Source organism: Zalophus californianus, chromosome X (genome assembly GCF_009762305.2).
Source record: "Zalophus californianus isolate mZalCal1 chromosome X, mZalCal1.pri.v2, whole genome shotgun sequence".
Classification (NCBI taxonomy): Eukaryota; Metazoa; Chordata; class Mammalia; order Carnivora; family Otariidae; genus Zalophus; species Zalophus californianus.
Window position 1 is genome coordinate 74,466,702 of NC_045612.1, and position 19,243 is coordinate 74,485,944.

General features: G+C 36.4%; 1 protein-coding gene and 1 pseudogene across 1 annotated transcript; one reads left to right on the plus strand and one right to left on the minus strand.

Moving 5' to 3' along the window:
• Positions 1-6,554: 6,554 nt before the first annotated feature.
• LOC113931126 (transcription factor BTF3-like) lies at positions 6,555-7,033 on the minus strand. Its single transcript, XM_035725731.1, has one exon. It carries the CDS (start codon positions 6,935-6,937, stop codon positions 6,638-6,640), a length of 300 nt encoding a protein of 99 aa, XP_035581624.1. The 5' UTR covers positions 6,938-7,033; the 3' UTR covers positions 6,555-6,637.
• An 8,652-nt stretch (positions 7,034-15,685) lies between these two features.
• Positions 15,686-17,476, plus strand: LOC113930407 (annotated as a pseudogene).
• The last annotated feature ends 1,767 nt before the right edge of the window (positions 17,477-19,243 follow it).

Sequence of the window (19,243 nt, forward strand, 5' to 3'; positions counted from 1 at the left end):
CTACCCTGATTCAGAGGCCTATAGTAGAGCAGAAAGAACATTAGAGGGGGAATTATGTAGTCATACAATGTGTCCTTGCACAAGTTAAAGCCCCTCTCTGGAACACTGTTTTTTTCTTTTGAAAGTGGGGATAATAACCTCTGATCTACTTATTTCACAGGGAAGGATTAAAATAAATCATGGGCATGCGTGCTTTAAAAGCTTTACTGCTCTATTTACACATATGTTATTATTATGTCATAGGGTTTAATCTGCACATCCACCCTTGGAATTTTGAGCTAGTAGAGCCTAAGGCCAGGAGAATTGGTTAAACCAGGCAGGGCCCAAGCCCTCCTGATAAATGCAGTGAGACAACTTTGTAGCTGAATATAAACTCTGGAACAAAAAGAGAGGACAAAAAGTGAGCCAATTTAGTTAAGAGGGAAACCATTGCTCCAGGAGAGGTATAATGCTCACCCTGAGAAAAGAGGAAAAAAAAACCAAACATGTATCCATTCTTAGAACCATGAGTTATTTATTTTGTGAAAGATGTTTGGGCCATAACAAAAGATGGTGGTCTGTCCCTAAGGAGTTTCTTCTGACAAGTTTCTGAAAAAATTTGAAGCCTTTTGGGGGCCTCCAAATAACTTGTCTTATAAAGAGGGATTTCCAAAAGCTAGCATTGAGAACTGAAGTCTGTTCAAGAAGGCAACCTTCTGAGGAGCAGTTAAACAGATTCTGTTTTCCAGAATTAGCCTCAGAGGTTGAAAACAATGAGAAATCAACATCAGTAGACCTCAAAGAAATTGAAGGAACCAAACATATAAAACAGCCTTTTAGCAAGGGCCAAATAGTACAGCACCCAATTCAGGGATTTTGAGGAAAATTTTAAAATACTAAGTCACAGGTCATAGTCCAGTGAAGGAAGTCTAAGAGGTAGGGATAGAATGTTTAAACTCCTAGTAACTAGGACTAGACTAAACATATACGAGAAAACTATAGTCATCTCTTCTTGTTTTCTTTCTCCTCTCTATAGCCCCAATATCACAGTTCTCTGATTTGACTTTCACCTCTGCCTGCATTCCCCAGAGGCCTGTGTCCACAAGATTCCTGTGAGACAGCACTGTTGAGGTACTCCTACCTAGGCTGAGCCAGCAATCCTAACAATTTTGTCCTTGACTCTCTCTCAGCCTTCGTTACCTCCCACAGAGCTTCTGTATCCACCCTCTCTGTATCAGCTGGTTTCTGAAAGCCATAATTCTGCACTCCATTTTTAATCCTTTTGCTTTTGTCTTGATCCCCATTTACCACATCACTGCCTTTACATCCACATTCTCCCTTTCTGCCCAGTCCTAGAGTGAAACATGAATAACATTGCATGTACTAACTAATTAATTGTGACTGTGTTGTGTACCATTTTGGAAAAGATTGTGTGGCTCTATCTGGGCTTGATGGGAGAGAGTACCATGACTGTATACCATGAGAGTGTAGGTTGATGAGGGATTGTGAGTGGCAGTATGCAGTCTGTATATTTTTTGACAGAGATGAGCCCCTTTGGATAAATGGTTTCAGAGTGTACTTGGCTTTATTTTTGGCTTATTTAAAATACCGACTTTTGGATCAAGCTCAACCATCACCATCACTCTTAGTTGTCCCACTCACTTTGGGACAGCCTGTATTCTTGAGTACTGAATAATTTCTGAGGACTTCTTGACCCAGTCAGCAGTAGGACTTTGGGCTTCTGTCTAGGAGGCATATGTTGGGGGGAACAGAGAGTAAGTGCAGAGTGCAGAGGATAGGAAAGCTACAACCATTATGCATTTAATGGTGTGTGTGTGTGTCCAGTCCAGTATCAGAACAGAACTGATAAGATAAAGGGAACACAAACTCACTGCTTTATGCAAATTTTGCTTACATGCCCAGGCTCAAATAGCTCTTGGGCTATTATCAGAACTCCTAATTCCAGCAATAACCTTTTCCTTGCTAGGCATTTTAGAGGGAAGTAAACTCCTAGGAAATAAATTATTGTAGTTTTTTCACAACTAGGCCTGGTAACTCCTCCCTCTAATTTTCAAATAGGGTTTTCACATTCTTCAGGAAAATCTATTTTTACCAAGTGCCCCCCAAAAGATATGGATTTCTTGCCCTGGCAATGATGGTCCCCCCACAAAGAGGCTTGTCCATAGTTTTATAAATTAAGCATTGTCTTTACCTGTGAATAACAGAAAATTCCAAACAGTTGTTGTTATTAGGGATTTTATTTTTCTCACAGGAGAATTCCAGAGGTAGGTGGCTTTATGATGCTCTGAGATATCTAAGCCTTTTCTGGTCTTCTATTCAGTCCGGCCTGCAACACGTGGTTCTAACAATTTTCACTGTCCAGTGGTGCTCAATAAGGGGGTAAGTGAAAGAAGAAATTAACATTGTGTTTAGAAGTAACACCTTCTCTTTCTCATGACAAAGCTATACGGTTTGGCTATGGTTAACCATGTCTTCTCAAGACAAAAAATAGCTACTCTACTTCCTGTATCACATACATATACTAGATAAGAAGAAAGGAAAGGGCAGAGAACAAAAGAAATACACAAGATGAGTTATCCTGACCTTAAGAGCTTTCCTAGAAGTTCGATCTGGAGATTTCTGTTACATCTCAATGACTAAACTCTGTCACATGCCCACTCCTAATTACATAGAAGGCTGGGAAAGGTCTATCTTCTTTTAAACTGAGAAAATTGTTACACACAAAAATCGTAATTCTCTTACTATGAAAGAAAAGTTGACTAATGCATAGATGGAATATATTTTCCACAACAATTGTAAGATTCAATCATTCAAAAATATTTTGAGGGAGTACTCTGTGCCAGGTACTATTCTAGACAATGGGGACACAACAGTGAGCAGGACAGGCATGTTCTCTACATTAGGGCAACTCACCTAAACTCTATGGACCTAATTTTTCAAACCTAATAGTGATAATGCCTACCTTGCATGATTGTTGTAAAATACATCCAATTTTTACAGATATATATGTATATATGTATGTACAAATAATGATAATAAATATATAAATAATGATAAATTGTATTAGTACCATTTGTAAGTAATCTATAGTTTTCTTATTGATTTGAAAAGCTGTCTTAATTCTACACTGAATTATAAATATTCTTTTTTCTTTTTTCCAGTTTTATTAAAATACAATTGACATATAACATCATACAAGTTTAAGGTATACACCATAGTGATTGAATATATGAATATATTGCAAAATGATTATCACGATACCTTTGGTTAATATCTATCACCTCACATAGTTACATTTTTTTTCTAGTGACAAGAACCTTTAGGGCTACTCTCTTAGAAACTTTCAAATATACAATACTGTATTGCTGGCTATAGTCATCATGCTGTACAGTACACCCTCATAACTTCTTATGACTGGATGTTCATACATTTTCACCACCTCCACCCATTTTTCTCACCCCATCCATCCATGCTGGCAACTACCAATCTGTTCTCTGTTTCTATAAGATCAGTATTTCTGGTCCTGCTTATAAATGAGATCATGCAGAATTTGTCTTTCTCTGACATTTCACTTAGCATCACACCTTCAAGATTCATTCCTGTCATCACAAATGGCAGGTTCTTCTTTTCTGGCTGAATAATATTCCATACATATATGGAATATATATGGAATAACATTGCATGTACTAACTAATTAATTGTGACTGTATTGTGTACCATTTTGGAAAGGATTGTGTGGCACTATCTGGGCTTGGTGGGAGAGAGTACCATGACTGTATACCATGAGAGTGTAGGTTGATGAGGGATATATATATATGTATATATATCCCACATTATCCATACATCTGCTGACGAACACTTAGGCTTTCATGACTTGGCTATTTTAAATAATGCTGCAATGAGAATAGGGATGTAAATATCACATTGAGATAGTGATTTAATTTCCTTTGGATATACACCCAGAAGATGAATTGCTGGATCATATGATAACTTGATTTTTAATTTTTCAAAGCCATCTATACTGTTTTCCATGGTGCCTGCACAAATTTACATGCCTAGAATGAGTGTACAAGGGTTCCCTCTTCATTTCCTTGCCAGTGTTTGTTATCTTTTGTCTTTTTCATAAGCTGTTCTAATAGGTGTGAAGTGATATCTCATTGTGTTTTTCATTTGCATTTCCCTCATGATTAGTGATATTAGCACCTTTTCATGTCTGATGGCCATTTGAATACTTTGTTTAGAAAAATGACTACTCAGGACCTATGTCTATTTCTAAATTAGATTACCTCAGTTTTTTGTTTATTATTTGTTTTTCCTGTTAAATTTCATGAATATTTTATGTATTGTGGATATTAAACCCTTATCAGATATGTGGTTTGCAAATATTTTCTCCCATTCCATAGGTTCCCTTTTCTATTCCATTGATTTTTTTCCTTTTTTTGTCACCTTTTTATTGTTATCTTTTAAAAAATTTTTTATTTAAATTCAATTTAGTTAACATATAGTGTATTCTTAGTTTTAGGGGTAGAATTTAATGATTCCTCAGTTGCTTATTACATCATGTGCCCTCCTTAATGCCTATCACCCAATTACCCAATCCCCCCAACCTACCTCTCCTCCAGCAACCTTCAGTTTCTGTCCTGTAGTTAAGAGTCTCTTACGGTTTACCTCCTTCTCTGTTTTTATCTTATGTTATTTTTCCATCCCTTCCCCTATGGTCATCTATTTTGTTTCTTAAATTCCACATATGAGTGAAGTCATATGGTATTTGTCTTTTTCTGACTGACTTATTTCACTTAGCATAATACCCTGTAGTTCCATCCACATTGTTGCAAATGGCAAGATTTCATTATTTTTCATGGTTGAGTAATATTCCATTGTATATATATACACCACATCTTCTTTATCCATTCATCTGTTGATGGACATCTGGGTTCTTTCCATAGTTTGCCTATTGTGGACATTACTGTTATAAATATTGGGGTGTATGTGCCCCTTTGAATCACTATTTTTGTATCCTTTGGATAAATACCCAGTGGTGCAATTACTGGATCATAGGGCAGTTCTATTTTTAACTTTTTGAGGAACCTCTACACTGTTTTCCAGAGTGGCTGCACCAGTTTGCATTCCCACCAGCAGTGTAAGAGGATTCCCCTTTCTCTGCATCCTCGCCAACATTTGTTGTTTCCTGAGTTGTTAATTTTAGTCATTCTGACTGGTGTGAGGTGGTATCCCATTGTGGTTTTGATTTGTATTTCCCTGATGCCAAGTGATGTTGAGCATTTTTTCATGTGTCTGTTGGCCATTTGTATGTCTTTGGAGAAATGTCTGTTCATGGCTTTTGCCCATTTCTTGACTAGATTTTTTTGGGGGGTGAGTTTGATAAGTTCTTTATAGATTTTGGGGTGCCTGGGTGGCTCAGTCCCTGGGATCAAGCCCTGCATTGGGCTCCCTACTCCATGGAAGTCTGCTTCTCCCTCTCCCACTCCCCCTGCTTGTGTTCCCTCTCTCCCTGTGTCTCTCTCTGTCAAATAAATAAATAAAATCTTAAGAAAAAGTTCTTTATAGATTTTGGATATTAGCCTTTTGTCTGATAAGACATTTGCAAATATCTTCTCCCATTCTGTAGATTGCCTTTTAGCTTTGTTGGCTGTTTCCTTTGTTGTGCAGAAGCTTTTTATGTTGATGAAGTCCCAAGAGTTCATTTTCACTTTTGTTTCCCTTGCCTCTGGAGACATGTCTAGCAAGAAGTTGCTGCAGCTGAGGTCAAGAAGGTTACTGCCTGTGTTCTCCTCTAGGAATTTGATGGATTCCTGTCTCACATTTAGGTCTTTAATCCATTTTGAATTTGTTTTTGTGTATGGTGTAAGAAAATGGTCCCGTTTCATTCTTATGCATATTGTTGTCTACTTTTCCCAACACCAATTGTTGATGAGACTGTCTTTTTCACATTGGATATTCTTTCCTGCTTTGTTTGAGATTAATTTGCCATATAGTTCTATGTTCATTTCTGGGTTTTCTATTCTGTTCTATCAATCTTTGTGTCTATTTTTGTGCCAGTACCATACTGTTCTGATTGCTACAGCTTTGTCATATAACTTGAAGTCAGGAATTGTGATGCCTCCTTCTACTTTTCTTTTTCAAAGTTGCTTTGGTTATTTGGAGTCTTTTGGGGTTTCATACAAGTTTCAGGATTGTCTGTTCTAGCTCTGTGAAAAATGTTGTTAGTATTTTTTTTGTATATTATATGGCCATTTAAAATCTTTAATCAAATTTCATCAAAGATTACCAGCCATATTATATGCCATGATTAGCTTTCTATAAACAACTTTACTTTCTGTGTACAAATCAGTGTCAATGAAATAAAAAATAAAACCATATCCTAGGCAAAGAACTTTATTAACCCTTTTTTCAAACTTTATTTCCAGGCTTCTTCAGCTTAATTAGCTGCAAAGAATGAATTGTGTATAAGCAAAACCTGAAAAGAGCTGCAATGTCCAAGGGGCTTTGGCTTAAAAATATTAGAGATCTAGAATATATCAGATCCATGAACAAAATTGTAAAAAGCAATCATAATATAAAATAGCAGTTCCCAGTAACTTCTTCGAGTTTTATCTTCTTCAGAAGTTGACTCAATTCAGTTTGCTTCATTCTTGGAAGCCTCATCAAAATTCTCCACAAGATCTGGAACTTCATCATCATCATCCTCTCCAGTAGCAAGTGGTGCTTTTCCATCCACACATTGTTTGGGCAGAGCTTCAGCCAGTCTTCTTAAACTAGTCAGACTGTCTGCACCAAGTTGGTTTAAGATACTGGGTAGCATTTCTGTCAGCTGCTTTATCTCAGCATGGCCTGTAATGGTGAAAGTGTTTGCTGCCAGCAATGCCTGAACTTTGGGGTTGTTAAAGTGGATCACTGTTCCTTGGTCTGTGAACATACTCACTTCTTCAATACCAGAGATATTGTTTACCCCTAACTTCTTTAAGGAGAACTAAAGTTTTTTATCATCTGCTGTAGCCATTCTATGAACCACCTTCTTCTTTCAGGGAGCAGTTCTTTTCCCACCAATGCACACTTGCGCTTGCAATTTGGCAAGTTTCTCCCGGTTCATGATAGTTTCTTTCATCTTGGAGTGGAAATGGGATGGCACGGAGGAATAGGGTTGGTGTTCAGGGGGTCTCCTGTGGACCAGCTGAGATTAGGTACACACACGCAGGGACACAAGATGGCAACTAGAGGCACTGTTAGTATTTTGATAGGGAATGCATTAAATGTGTAGATTTTTTTGGTAGAATAGAAATTTTAAAAATGTTTGTCTTTCTAATCCATGAGCATGGAATGTGTTTCCACTTCTTTGTGTCCTCTTCAATTTCTCTCATCAGTGTTTTATAGTTTTCAAAATACAAGTCTTTCATCTCTTTGGTTAGGTTTATTCCTCGGTATGTTATTGTTTTTGGTGCAATTGTAAATGGGATTGATTCCTTAATTTCTCTTTCTGTTGCATCATTACTCGTGTATAGAAATGCAACAAATTTCTGTATGCTAATTTTCTTATCTGCAACTTTACTGAATTCATGCATCAGTTCTAGCAATTTTTTGTGGAGTCTTTTGGGTTTTCTATATAGAATATCATGTCAAAGTATTACTTCTTCCTTGCTGATTTGGATATCTTCTAGTTCTTGTCTATTTGTTGAGTCTGGGACTTTTAGTACTGTTAAATAACAGTGGTGAGAGTGACATGCCTGTCTTGTTCATGACTAAAGAGGAAATGCTTTTAGTGTTTCCCCATTTATGATGATATTAGCTGTGTTTTTTTTTCATATAAGGCCTTTATTATGTTCAGGTACATTCCCTGTAAACCTACTTTATTGAGGGTTTTTATTATGAATCATTGTTGCATTTGTCAAATGCTTTTTCTGCATCTACTGAAACATCATATGGTTCTTATACTTAGTTTTATTAATCTGGTGTATCATGTTGATTGATTTGTGAATATTGAACCACCATTGCAAACCAGGAACAAATCCCACTTTGTTGTGGTGAATGATTTTTTAAATATATTTTAGATTCTGTTTGCAAGTATTTTATCGAGAAATTTTGCATCCATGCTCATCAGGGATATTGGCTTATAGTTCTCTTTTTTAGTGAAGTCTTTATATGGTTTTGCTATCAGGGTAATGCTGGCCTCATAGAATGAGTTTGGAAGTTTTCCTTCCTTTTCTATTTTTGGAATAGTTTGAGAAGAATCAGTATTATCTCTTCTTTAAATATTTGGTAGAATTCATGTGTGAAGCATTCTGGCCCTGGATTTTTGTTTTTGTGAGTTTTTTGATTAATGATTCAATTTCTTTGCTGGTTATCAGTCTGTTCAAGTTTTCTATTTCTTCTTGTTTCAGTTTTGCTAGTTTATATATTTCTAGGAATTTATCCATTTTTTGCAGGTTTTCCTATTTGTTGGCATATAGTTTTTCAAAATATTGTCTGATAATTCTTTGTATTTCTGTGGTTTTGGTTGTTATTTCTCCTCTCTCATTTGTGATTTGATTTATTTGGGTCCTTTCTCTTTTCTTTTGGATGAGCCTGGCAAAAGGCTTATCAATTTTCTTAATTTTTTCAAAGAACCAACTTCTGGTTTCACTGATCATTTATGTATATATATATATATATATATATATATATATATATATATATATATTTTAGATTTAGTTATTTGAGAGAGAGAGTGTGTGTGCATACATGCAGGGGGAGGGCAGAGGGAGAGGGAGAGAGAGAATCCTCAAGCAGACTCCCCACTGAGGACTGGTCCCCTTTTAGGGTTCAATCCCAGGACGCTGAGATCATGACCTGAGCTGAAATCAAGAGTCAGACACTTACCCAACTGAACCACCCATATTCCCCTATTGTTTTTTAGTGTCTATATCATTTATTTTTGCCCTAATCTTTATTACTTACTTTCTGTTTTGGCTTCAGGCTTAATTTGTTTTTCTTTTTCTAGCTCCTTTAGGTGTAAGTTTAGGTGGTTCATTTGAAATTTTTCTTGCATCTTGTTGTAGGCCATTATTGCTCTGTCCTTCCCTCTTAGGATGGCTTTCGTTGAATCCCAAAGGTTTTGGACAGTTTTGTTTTCATTTTCATTTTTTCCATGTATTTTTTATTACTTCTTCGATTTCCTGGTTGACCTATTCATTGTTTGTTAGCATTTTGTTTAACCTCCATGTACTTGTGGTCTTTCCAGATTTTTTCTTACGGTTGACTTCAAGTTTCATAGCAATATTGTCAGAAAAGATGCAGTATGATTTCAATCTTTTTGTATTTGTTGAGGTCTGATTTGTGACCTAGTATGTCATCTATTCTGGAGAACACCCCATGTGCACTTGAAAAGAATGTGTATTCTCCTGCTTTAGAATGAAATGCTCTGAATCTATCCGTTAAGTCCATCTGGTCCAGGGTGTCATTTAAAGCCATTGTTTCCTTGTTGATTTTCTCCTTAGATGATCTGTCCATTGATGTAAGTGAGGTGTTCAAGTCCCCTACTATTATTGTATTATTATCAATGAGTTCCTTTTTTATTTGTTATTAATTGTTTTATATATTTGGGTGCTCTCATGTTGGGTGCATAAATATTTACATTTGTTAGATATTCTTGTTGGATTGTCTCCTTTATTCTAATATAGCCCTTCTTTGTCTCTTGTTATAATCTTTGTTTTAAAGTCTAATTTGTCTGATATAAGTATGGCTGCTCCAGCTTTCTTTTGATATCCTTTTGCATGATAAATATTTCTCCATCTTTTCACTTTCAATCTGCCATGTCTTTAGGTCTAATGTGACTCTCTTGTAGGCATCATATAGATGGGTCTTGTTATTTTTTTCTTTTTAACCCATTCATACAACCTATGTCTTTTGATTTGAGCATTTAGTCCATTTGTATTCAGAGTAATTACTGACATACGTATTTAGTGTCATTTTATTACTTGTTTTGTTGTTGTTTCTGGAGATTTTCTTTGATCTTTTCTTGTCTTTGTCATTTTTGGTCTTTCTTTTCCACTCAGAATCCCCTTTAATATTTCTTGCATGAATGGCTTAGTGGTCAAGAACACCTTTAGTTTTTGTTTGTTTGGGAAACTCTATCTCTCCTTCTATTCTGAATGGTAACCTTGCTGGATAGAGTATTGTAGGCTGTAGATTTTTCGTATCCAGCACTTTGAATATATCATGTCACTCTCTTTTGGCTTGCAAAGATTCTGTTAAGAAATCTGCAGCTAGCCTTATAGGTCTTCCTTGTAAGTGAATGACTTTTTCTTGCTGCTTTTAAGATTTTTTTCTTTATCAGTATATTTTGCAAATTTAATTACAATATGTCTTGGTGTTGGCCTGCTTTTGTTGATTTTGTTGGGAGTTCTCTGTGCCTCTTGGATCTGGATGTCCGTTTCCTGCCTCAGATTAGGGAAGATTTCAACTATCATTTCCTCAAATAAATTTTCTGCACACTTCCCGCTCTCTTCTTCTTCTGGGACTCCTATAATATGATTGTCATTATGTTTGATGGAGTCACTGAGTTCCCTAAGTCTATTCTCGTATTCCATAAGTCTTCTTTCTCTCTTTTGTTCAGCTTCATTATTTTCCACTATTTTGTGTTTTATATCACTAATTCATTCCTCTGCTTCTTCCAGCCTGCTGTTATTGCATCAAACCTGTTTACAGTCTCATTTGTTGCTTTCTTCATTTCTGATTGATTTTTTTAAACTCTTTTATCTCTGTGGTAAGGATCTTTTTGATATCTTCTATTCTTTTCTCAAGCCCACTGAATATCCTTATGATTTTTCCTTTAAATTCTCCATCAGGTGTGTTACTTATAACTGTTTCACTTAGATCTCTGGCTATAGCCTTAACTTGTTCTTTCATTTGGGATAAGTTTCTTTTCCTGGCATTTTGTCTAAATCTCTGCCTTCTTCTTTCATGTATTAGAAAAGCCAGTTATGCTTCTGCTCCTGAAGGTAATGGCTTTATGAAGAGGCCATGTAGTGTCCAGAATCTGGTGCTTCATAGAGACTCTGGTGTGTGCTGCCTGTGCTCTGCTGTTGTGTTTTGGCTGCTCTGTCCCTCAGGCCAGTCGTCTGCAGAGGCTCTCCTTGCCTGCTGCAGGCAGTGTTTGTTTCTTGGTCAGAATGTGGCAAGTTTTAACTAGCTGTACTCTGGTTTGCTTGTGAAATGAGACCTGATACTAGTTCCACTGGAACTGAGGCATTGCAGATCTCTGGTTGGAAGATGTGGTGTGGGTTGGATTTTGTGTTGGTTCTGGGGGAGGGGCCTGCCATGGTGGGACTGAAGCAAGCTTGACTGAGAAGGGCAGCTCCACCAGAGAGCAGGGTGTGTGGCTTGGTGTAAGCAAGTTAGGCAGCCAGTGTGAGCTCTATGCTGCTACTAGCAAGTGTCTTTGTGTGTATGCTGAAGGGTGGGAGTGGGGGGAAATGGCACTGACCAGGTCCTTTCTCCCTGGAGAGGCATGTCCTTGAATGCTGCCACTCAGGGAAGCACTCCCAGAGGGAGTGAATAAGCCCCCTTGCCCCCCACCACATGAACTCCAGGCATTATTCAGATTGTTGTTTCCATGCTGTTTGCCTCCAGGTTTTTGCCTGCTTTCTCTCCAGGAGCAGCGCAGTGCCTTCCTGGTTTTATCCCAGCCACGCCTGCTGACCATTAAAACTCCAGGGTTTAGGGAAGTGGTTTGGGCAGGGGCCTGTGCTGGTCTTCTGGAGGAGTGGCCTGCAGCACTGGTACTGAGGTGAGCTTGAGAGAGAAGGGTGATCACACCAGAGCACATAGGTGTGGGACTTGATGTAACCAAGTTAGGTGGCCTGTATCAGCCCTGAGCTGCTTCCCCCAGATGGCTCTGTGTTTATGCTGAGGGGAGGGGGAGGGAAATGGCACCGGTCAACTCCTTTGTTCCTGGAGAGGAGTCTCCCTGAATGCTGCCTTTCAGGGAAGCACTTTGAGTGAATAATCTCCTCCCAGTGTGCCCCAGACATTCTTCAGATCACTGTTTCCACTCTGTCTGCCCCCAGGTTGTTTGCCTGCCTTCTCTCCAGGAAGGGCACAGTGCCCGCCAGGCTAATACCAGCCAAGCCCACTGTTATTTAAAACTCTAGGCTTTAAGCCCTGCTGGTTGTTAAGGATTCACATAATTCAGCTCCTTTCACTTTCCAAAACAATTGCTTTGGGGAAATGTTCTCCTTGTACATTCCCCAGTATGCTCCTCTCTCTTGCCCTTCTCCTCACCCACTGCTCCCTCTCCTCTGTATCACCTGCAGTCCCTGTATGTCCTACCTTTTCCACGTGGCCTCTTCTCTCCCTTAGGTTGGGAGTTTCTTCTGTCAGTGTTCAGATTGATTTTGGGGGTATTTAGTATGAGTTTATAGTTATTTAGTTGGGTTCATAGAAGAGATGGGCCTAGGGTCCTCCTACTTCACTACCATCTTCTTGAATCTGATTATTTTCTTTCACTATCTAAAAAAGCTTCTCATTTTGACATAGTCCCACTTAATTATTTGTGCTTTTATTGCTTGTCCTTTAGGTGTCATGTCCAAAAATAATTTCCAAGACCAATGTCAAGGATGTGTTCTCCTTTGTTTTTGTTGTTGTTAGAAATTTTATGATTTCAGGTCATACATATAGTCTTTAATATATTTCAAGTTAATTTTGTGAATGGTGTAAATAATGGTCCAATTTCATTCTTTTGCATGTAAACATCCAATTTTCCCAGTACCATTTGTTGAAGAAATGATCTTTTCACCATTAAATATTCTTGAACCCCTTGTCAAATATTAGTTGAACAGATGTGCATGGGTTTATTTTTGGCTCTTGATTCTCTTCCATATATCTATTTTTATGCAAATAGTATAGTTTTCTATAGATTTGTAATATAGTTTAAAATCAGGAAGCATACTGTCTCCTGATTTGTTCTTCTTTCTCAATTTTCTGTTCACAATCTTCTGTGGTTTCACATAAATTTTAGGATTGTTTTTTTCTATTTTTATAAAAATTCCATTTGAATCTTACAAAGATTGCATTCAATGTACATATGACTTTGGGTAGTAGGAATATTTTAACAATGTTAATTCTATAAGCCATGAACATGATATTTCCTTTATTTATGTCTTATTCAAAATTTTCACCAATGTCATAGTTTTCAGTGTAGAGATTTTTCACCTCCTTGGTTAAATTTATTCCTAAAGTGTTATTTTGAAGCTTTTGCAAATGGGATTGTTCACTTTATTTCTTTTTAATATATTTTGTTCTTAGTGTATGGAAACATTATTGATTTTTTAATGTTGATTTTATATCCTGCAACTTTATGGCATTTATTGATTAGATCTAAAATCTAAAAGTTTTTTGGTGGAATCTGTAGGATTTTCAGTATATAAATCATGTCATCTGCAAACAAAGATAATTTTATTTATTCCTTTGTGATTTAGATGCTTTTTATTTCTTGTTTTTATCTGATTGCTCTGGCTAGGACATCCAGTACTATGATAATTAAGAGTGGTTCGAGTGGTCATTCATATCTTGTTCCTGATCTCTTAAGTGGAAACATTTTCAACTTTTCACGATTAAGTATTATGTTAGCTGTGGGTTTGTCATATTTAGCTTTCATTTAAGATACATTCCTTCTATACTCAACTTATTGAGAGTTTTATTAAGAACGCATGTTGAATTTTGTCAAATGCTCTTTCTTCATTTGTATAGGTGATAATTTGATTTTTTTTAAAACTCTGACCTGAAGTTTTTTTTTTTTTTTAATTGAAGTATAATTGACATATAACATTATATTAGTTTCAGGTATACAACATAATGATTCAGTATCTGCCTACACTGCTAAATGATCACCACAATAAGCCTAGTTGTCATTTTTTACCATACAAAGTTATAATTATTTTGATGAGAACTTTTAGGATTTACTCTCTTGGCAACTTTCAAATAGGTACTACAGTGTTATTGGCTATAGTCTCTGTGCTGTACATTACATCTTCATAACTGTATTTTATATTTGAAATGTTTTTTCACCCAACCCAAAGCCCCCTCCACTCTAGCACCTACAGTTCTGTTCTCTGTATCAGTGAATTTTGTTTTGGTTTTAGATTCCACATATAAGTGAAATATGGTTACGTTGCATTTATATACCACATCTTTGTTATCCATTCATTCACTGATAGACACTTAGGTATTTCCATATCTTGGATATTGTAAATAATACTGCAATGAACATAGGGGTGGACACATCTTTTAGAAGTAGTGTTTTCATTTTATTTTTCCAGATAAAAACATTGTAGTGGAATTGTTGGATAAGATGGTAGTTTTATTTTTCATTTGGGAAGAAATCATATTGTTTTAAATAGTGGTTGCACCAATTTGAATTCCCACCAACAGTGCATGAGAGTCCCCTTTTCTCCACATATTAGCCAACACTCATTATTTCTGGTTTTTTTGATACTAGCCATTCTAACAAATGTGAGGTGGTATCTTGTGAATTTGTTTTGTGTTTCCCTTATAATTAGTGATGTTGAGCATCTTTTCATGAGCCTATTGGCCATCTATATGTCTTATTTGCAAAAAAGAAGTCTATTCAGGTCCTCTGACAATTTTTCAATCAGATTATTTTTGCTGTTGAGTTCTATGAGTTCTTTATATATTATGGATATTAGTCCTTTACCAGATATGACTTGCAAATATTTTCTTTCATTCAGTAGGTTTCTTTTTTTTTTTAAAGATTTTTAATTTATATAAGCAAGGAAGAACAAGCAGGGGGAGTGGCAGAAGGAGAGGGAGAATCAGGCTCCCTGCTCATGTGGGGCTTTATGCAGGGCTTGATGGTGGGCTCAATCCCAGGATCCTGGGATCACGACCTGAGCCAGAGGCAGATGCTTAACCAACTGAGCCACCCAGGTACCCCATCATTCAGTAGGTTTCTTTATCATTTTCTTAGTTTTCTTTGCTGAGCAGAAGTTTTTCAAGTTTGATGTAGTCCCATTTGCTTATTTTTGTTTTTGTTCTTTTTTACCTTTCTTTTATGGTCAGGTACAACATCATTGCCAGAACCAATGTCAAGGAGCTTATTGTGTGTGTTTTATTCTAGGAGTTTTATGTTTTTAGGTCTTCCTTTTAAGTCTAAAACATTTGAGTTCATTGTGTATGGTGTAAGATAATAGTCTAGTTTCATTCTTTTGCATGAGGCTGTCCAGTTTCCCCAACATCATTTACTAAAGAGATTATACTTTCCCCATTGTACATACATAGATTCTTTGTCATAAAATTCAGGTGGGTAGGGGCGCCTGGGTGGCTCAGTCGTTAAGCATCTGCCTTCAGCTCAGGTCATGATCCCAGGGTCCTGGGATCGAGCCCCGCATCAGGCTCCCCGCTCTGCGAGAAGCCTGCTTCTCCCTCTCCTGCTCCCCCTGCTTGTGTTCCCTCTCTGCCTGTCTCTCTCTGTCAAATAAATAAAAATAAAATCTTAAAAAAAATTCAGGTGGGTTTATTTGTGAGCTTTCTATTTGGTTCCATTGATTTGTGTGTCTGTTTCTTGACAATATCATACTGTTTTAGTTACTATACCCTGTAATACACTTATAAATAAAGAATGTGATGCCTCCAGCTTTGTTCTTCTTTCTCAACATTGTTTTGGGTATTCATGATGTTTAGCAGATATGTACAAATTTTAAGACTGTCTGCTATTTCTGTGAAAAATGCCATTGAATTTTTGATAGGGGACAGTAGATGGAACCTAGACCCAGAGGGTCCAAAGCGTGGGATACACCAGCTGGAGAGCCTCACGGAACCTTGGAATGTAAGAAGGAGGGTGACAGCTGTGGCAGAAGTGGTGGCCAAGGAAAGGTGCCTTAAAAAGTCCTTTCAAGACAATCTTGAAGACACAAAGAAATGGATGAAAGAGAAAAGGAATAAAGATTTGGCAGAGACTGGCAAACAGAAGTCTTTTATAAGTGCACCATGCCAAATAATCTCCAACACTTCTATACTGCTGAAAAACTACCATGATAAAAACAGAATGTTAGTTTTAGCTTTGGAAAATGAAAAACCCAAAGTGAGAAAAGCCCAAGATATCATCCTCCAACTGAGAAAAGAATGTTACTACCTCACGTGTCAGCTATACACATTGAAAGAAAAACCGACTTCACAACAAACAGAAGAAACTTCTCAGAACCAGGAAATATGTCCCTCTGGAGTGAACTCCAATAGTGACAACAACTCTGGGGATTTATTTGTGAAGGATATACCACAAGCTCCTCTTCAGGAAGCTCACCTTCTGGGACAAAGAGAATCATTCCAAATAGAAGAGCAAATACCTATTTCTCAAGATAGACTGGGATTTGATTTGGATTCAGATAAAGATAAATCTGTTGATAATGTCTTACCTACAACTGTATCTGTCCATTGAAGTTTAAAGAAACATTTTAACAATCTATGTCAGTTCAATACCTTGGATGATTTTGAAATCAGTCATTTCTCAGTGCAGCCCTTTGAATCCAAAAGAATTAGATGTGTAGACCCTGAAAACGTAGAACAGAGTGTTTGTTAATGAAATAAGGGTCAAATTAACTTATCACCAAAGTTGATTGACCCAGGAAGACCTACTAAAACAAAAGAAAACATTTTAGAATATAAACTTGAACAAACTAAAAGTAAGCATAGAGGTACACAAGGAAGAAAAGGAGAAAAGAAAAGCTAACAGGAGAAAATCAAAATCTTTATCAAAGTATGAAAGGAGCAAAAGTGAAAATTAAAAAAAAAACTGTTTCCAAAAGAAAAAAAAAGTTGGATGAATCTGTCACTTCCAGTGATGTTTACAATCTTAATTTGGAAGAGGCTATTCATCTCACTCCTTTCTGACAAAAAATGAGCAATGATTCTAACAGAGAAGAAAACAACAATGAATTTGAAGTGAGCATCTGTGAATCAAATAGTTCAGGAGATGATTCTGATGACCTCTATTTGCCCACTTGCAAGTAGAGTCAAGATCTCTCCAGTGAATCAGATAGGAGCCCAGTCACCAGGTCTCAACCTAAAAGAGCACTAAAATATGGAGATGAAACAGAGATGGAAGATTCTAAGCTTACAAAAACTCCTATCAGTGCACTACCTAAAACTCACTGCTTACTTCATTTTAGCCTGAAGGATATCACCAATGTCCCCTTGTATCTTGTAGTGAAAATCAGTAAACTTTCTCATTCTCCATAAAAGAAAGAAAACCCAGCAGTGTGTCTGCCTAAGCGCAGGTGTGCAGTCAGTATGAATTACAAGGAACACACTCGCTTCAAAACTGAGAAGAGGATATCATTTTACATATTTGTGTTTCTTGAATTCTCCAATTTTCAAATAGAAAAAAGATTCCAGACGCAGTTCAAAAAAAAAAAAAAAACAAAAAAACGAAGCAAATACAGTGAAGTGTTTGTTGGATGCTGTTTAAATTCATCCTACTACACCTATACTTCAAATGTGATGCTTTTTTCCATACCATTAATAAATTTGGTTTATTTTTTCTTTTAAATATAAATAACTGGACCTAAGCCCTATTTCTTTTTTTAAGATTTTATTTTATTTATTTGACAGAAAGAGAGACAGTGAGAGAGGGAACACAAGCAGGGGGAGTGGGAGAGGGAGAAGCAGGCTTCCTGTGGAGCAGGGAGCCCAGTGTGGGGCTAGATACCAGGATCCCGGGATCATGACCTGAGCAGAAGGCAGATGCTTAACAACTGAGCCATACAGGTGTCCCATAAGCCCTATTTCTTAAACTGCCTAAAACACTTAATTTTACTCAGAATGTATGTTCTACAAAAATTTTAGAAATGAAAAATCAAATTAAGATGTTTTAATTATAAGGTTCTGTTGTCTTTATTTTTCCCTTAAGTGGAAAATACTAGAATGAATGATTTTTTTGAAGACAGTCCAAGGATCTTTTGAAACTCTTTATATAATATTTGAATAAATAAGTCCTTGACATGCACAGGAGGGTATACCCTAAGTTATTTGTGGATCTCTTATACCACTGTTATATTTAAAATTTCAAATAAAATGTGAGATCATTATTAAATAATTAATGGTTGCTTAGGCTCAGGGAATAGGTAAGTGACAAGCTCTGAATACCAAGTTCTACATGTACATTGTTCAGTGATACCTCAGCAAAATCACAAATTGTTATGTCTTGGACTTTCAGGATAGTTCCCTAATTAGTGGTTACCATATTGGGGTCAATGAAGCTATAAAACATTTCCATCACCATAGAAAGCTCTCTATTGGGTGATTGCAAATTTGGTGTCTTTGTACTTTTAATATTACTGTATTCTTGCTGTAGTGTTCATCTATAGACTGTTAAGAATTGCTTTATATTTTAACATTTTACATAAATGTTATTTTGTATATATTTTCTTGCAACTGACTTTTAATTCACCATTGTTTTTGAGATTTATCCATGTTGGCAGATGTAGATTATTTTCATCAGTATTTTATTATATAAATAAACTGAACTTATTCTTTTGAGAGATTAGAAAAAAAAATTTTGTTAAGGATTGCAATGAATCTGTTAATTGCTTTTGGTGGTATGGAAATTGTAACAATGTTAATTTTCCCAATCCCTGAGCATGGAATACCTTCCTATTCATTTGTGCCTTTTATTTCTTTCATTTATGTCTTGTTTTCAATATACAGGTCTTTAACCACCTTTGCTGAATTTATTTTTAGGTATTTCATTCTTTTTGATGCAATTATAAATGGGATTGTTTTATTAATTTCTCTTTTGATAGTTCATTATTAGATGTTTGTATATTTATTTTATAAACTGAAACTTTATTAAATTCAAATACTAATTGTAACAGTTCTTTTTTTATCACATGACCTCACTGATATGAGGAATTCTTTTTTTTAATTTTTTATTGTTATGTTACTCACCATACATTACATCATTTGTTTTTGATGTAGTGTTCCATGATTCATTGTTTGTATATAACACCCAGTGCTCCATGCAGAACGTGCCCTCTTTAATACCCATCACCAGGCTAACCCATCCTCCCACCCCCCTCCACACTAGAACCCCCAGTCTGTTTTTCAGAGTCCATTGTCTTTCAGGTTCATCTCTCCCTCTGATTCCCCCCCTTCATTCTTCTCCTCCTGCTATCTTCTTCTTTGTTTCTTATAACATATATTGTATTATTTGTTTCAGAGGTACAGATCTGTGATT

Coding starts and splice junctions, on each gene's coding strand:
- LOC113931126 (XM_035725731.1), bottom strand. CDS start 6,937: ATGTTCACAGACCAAGGAACAGTGATCCACTTTAACAACCCCAAAGTT.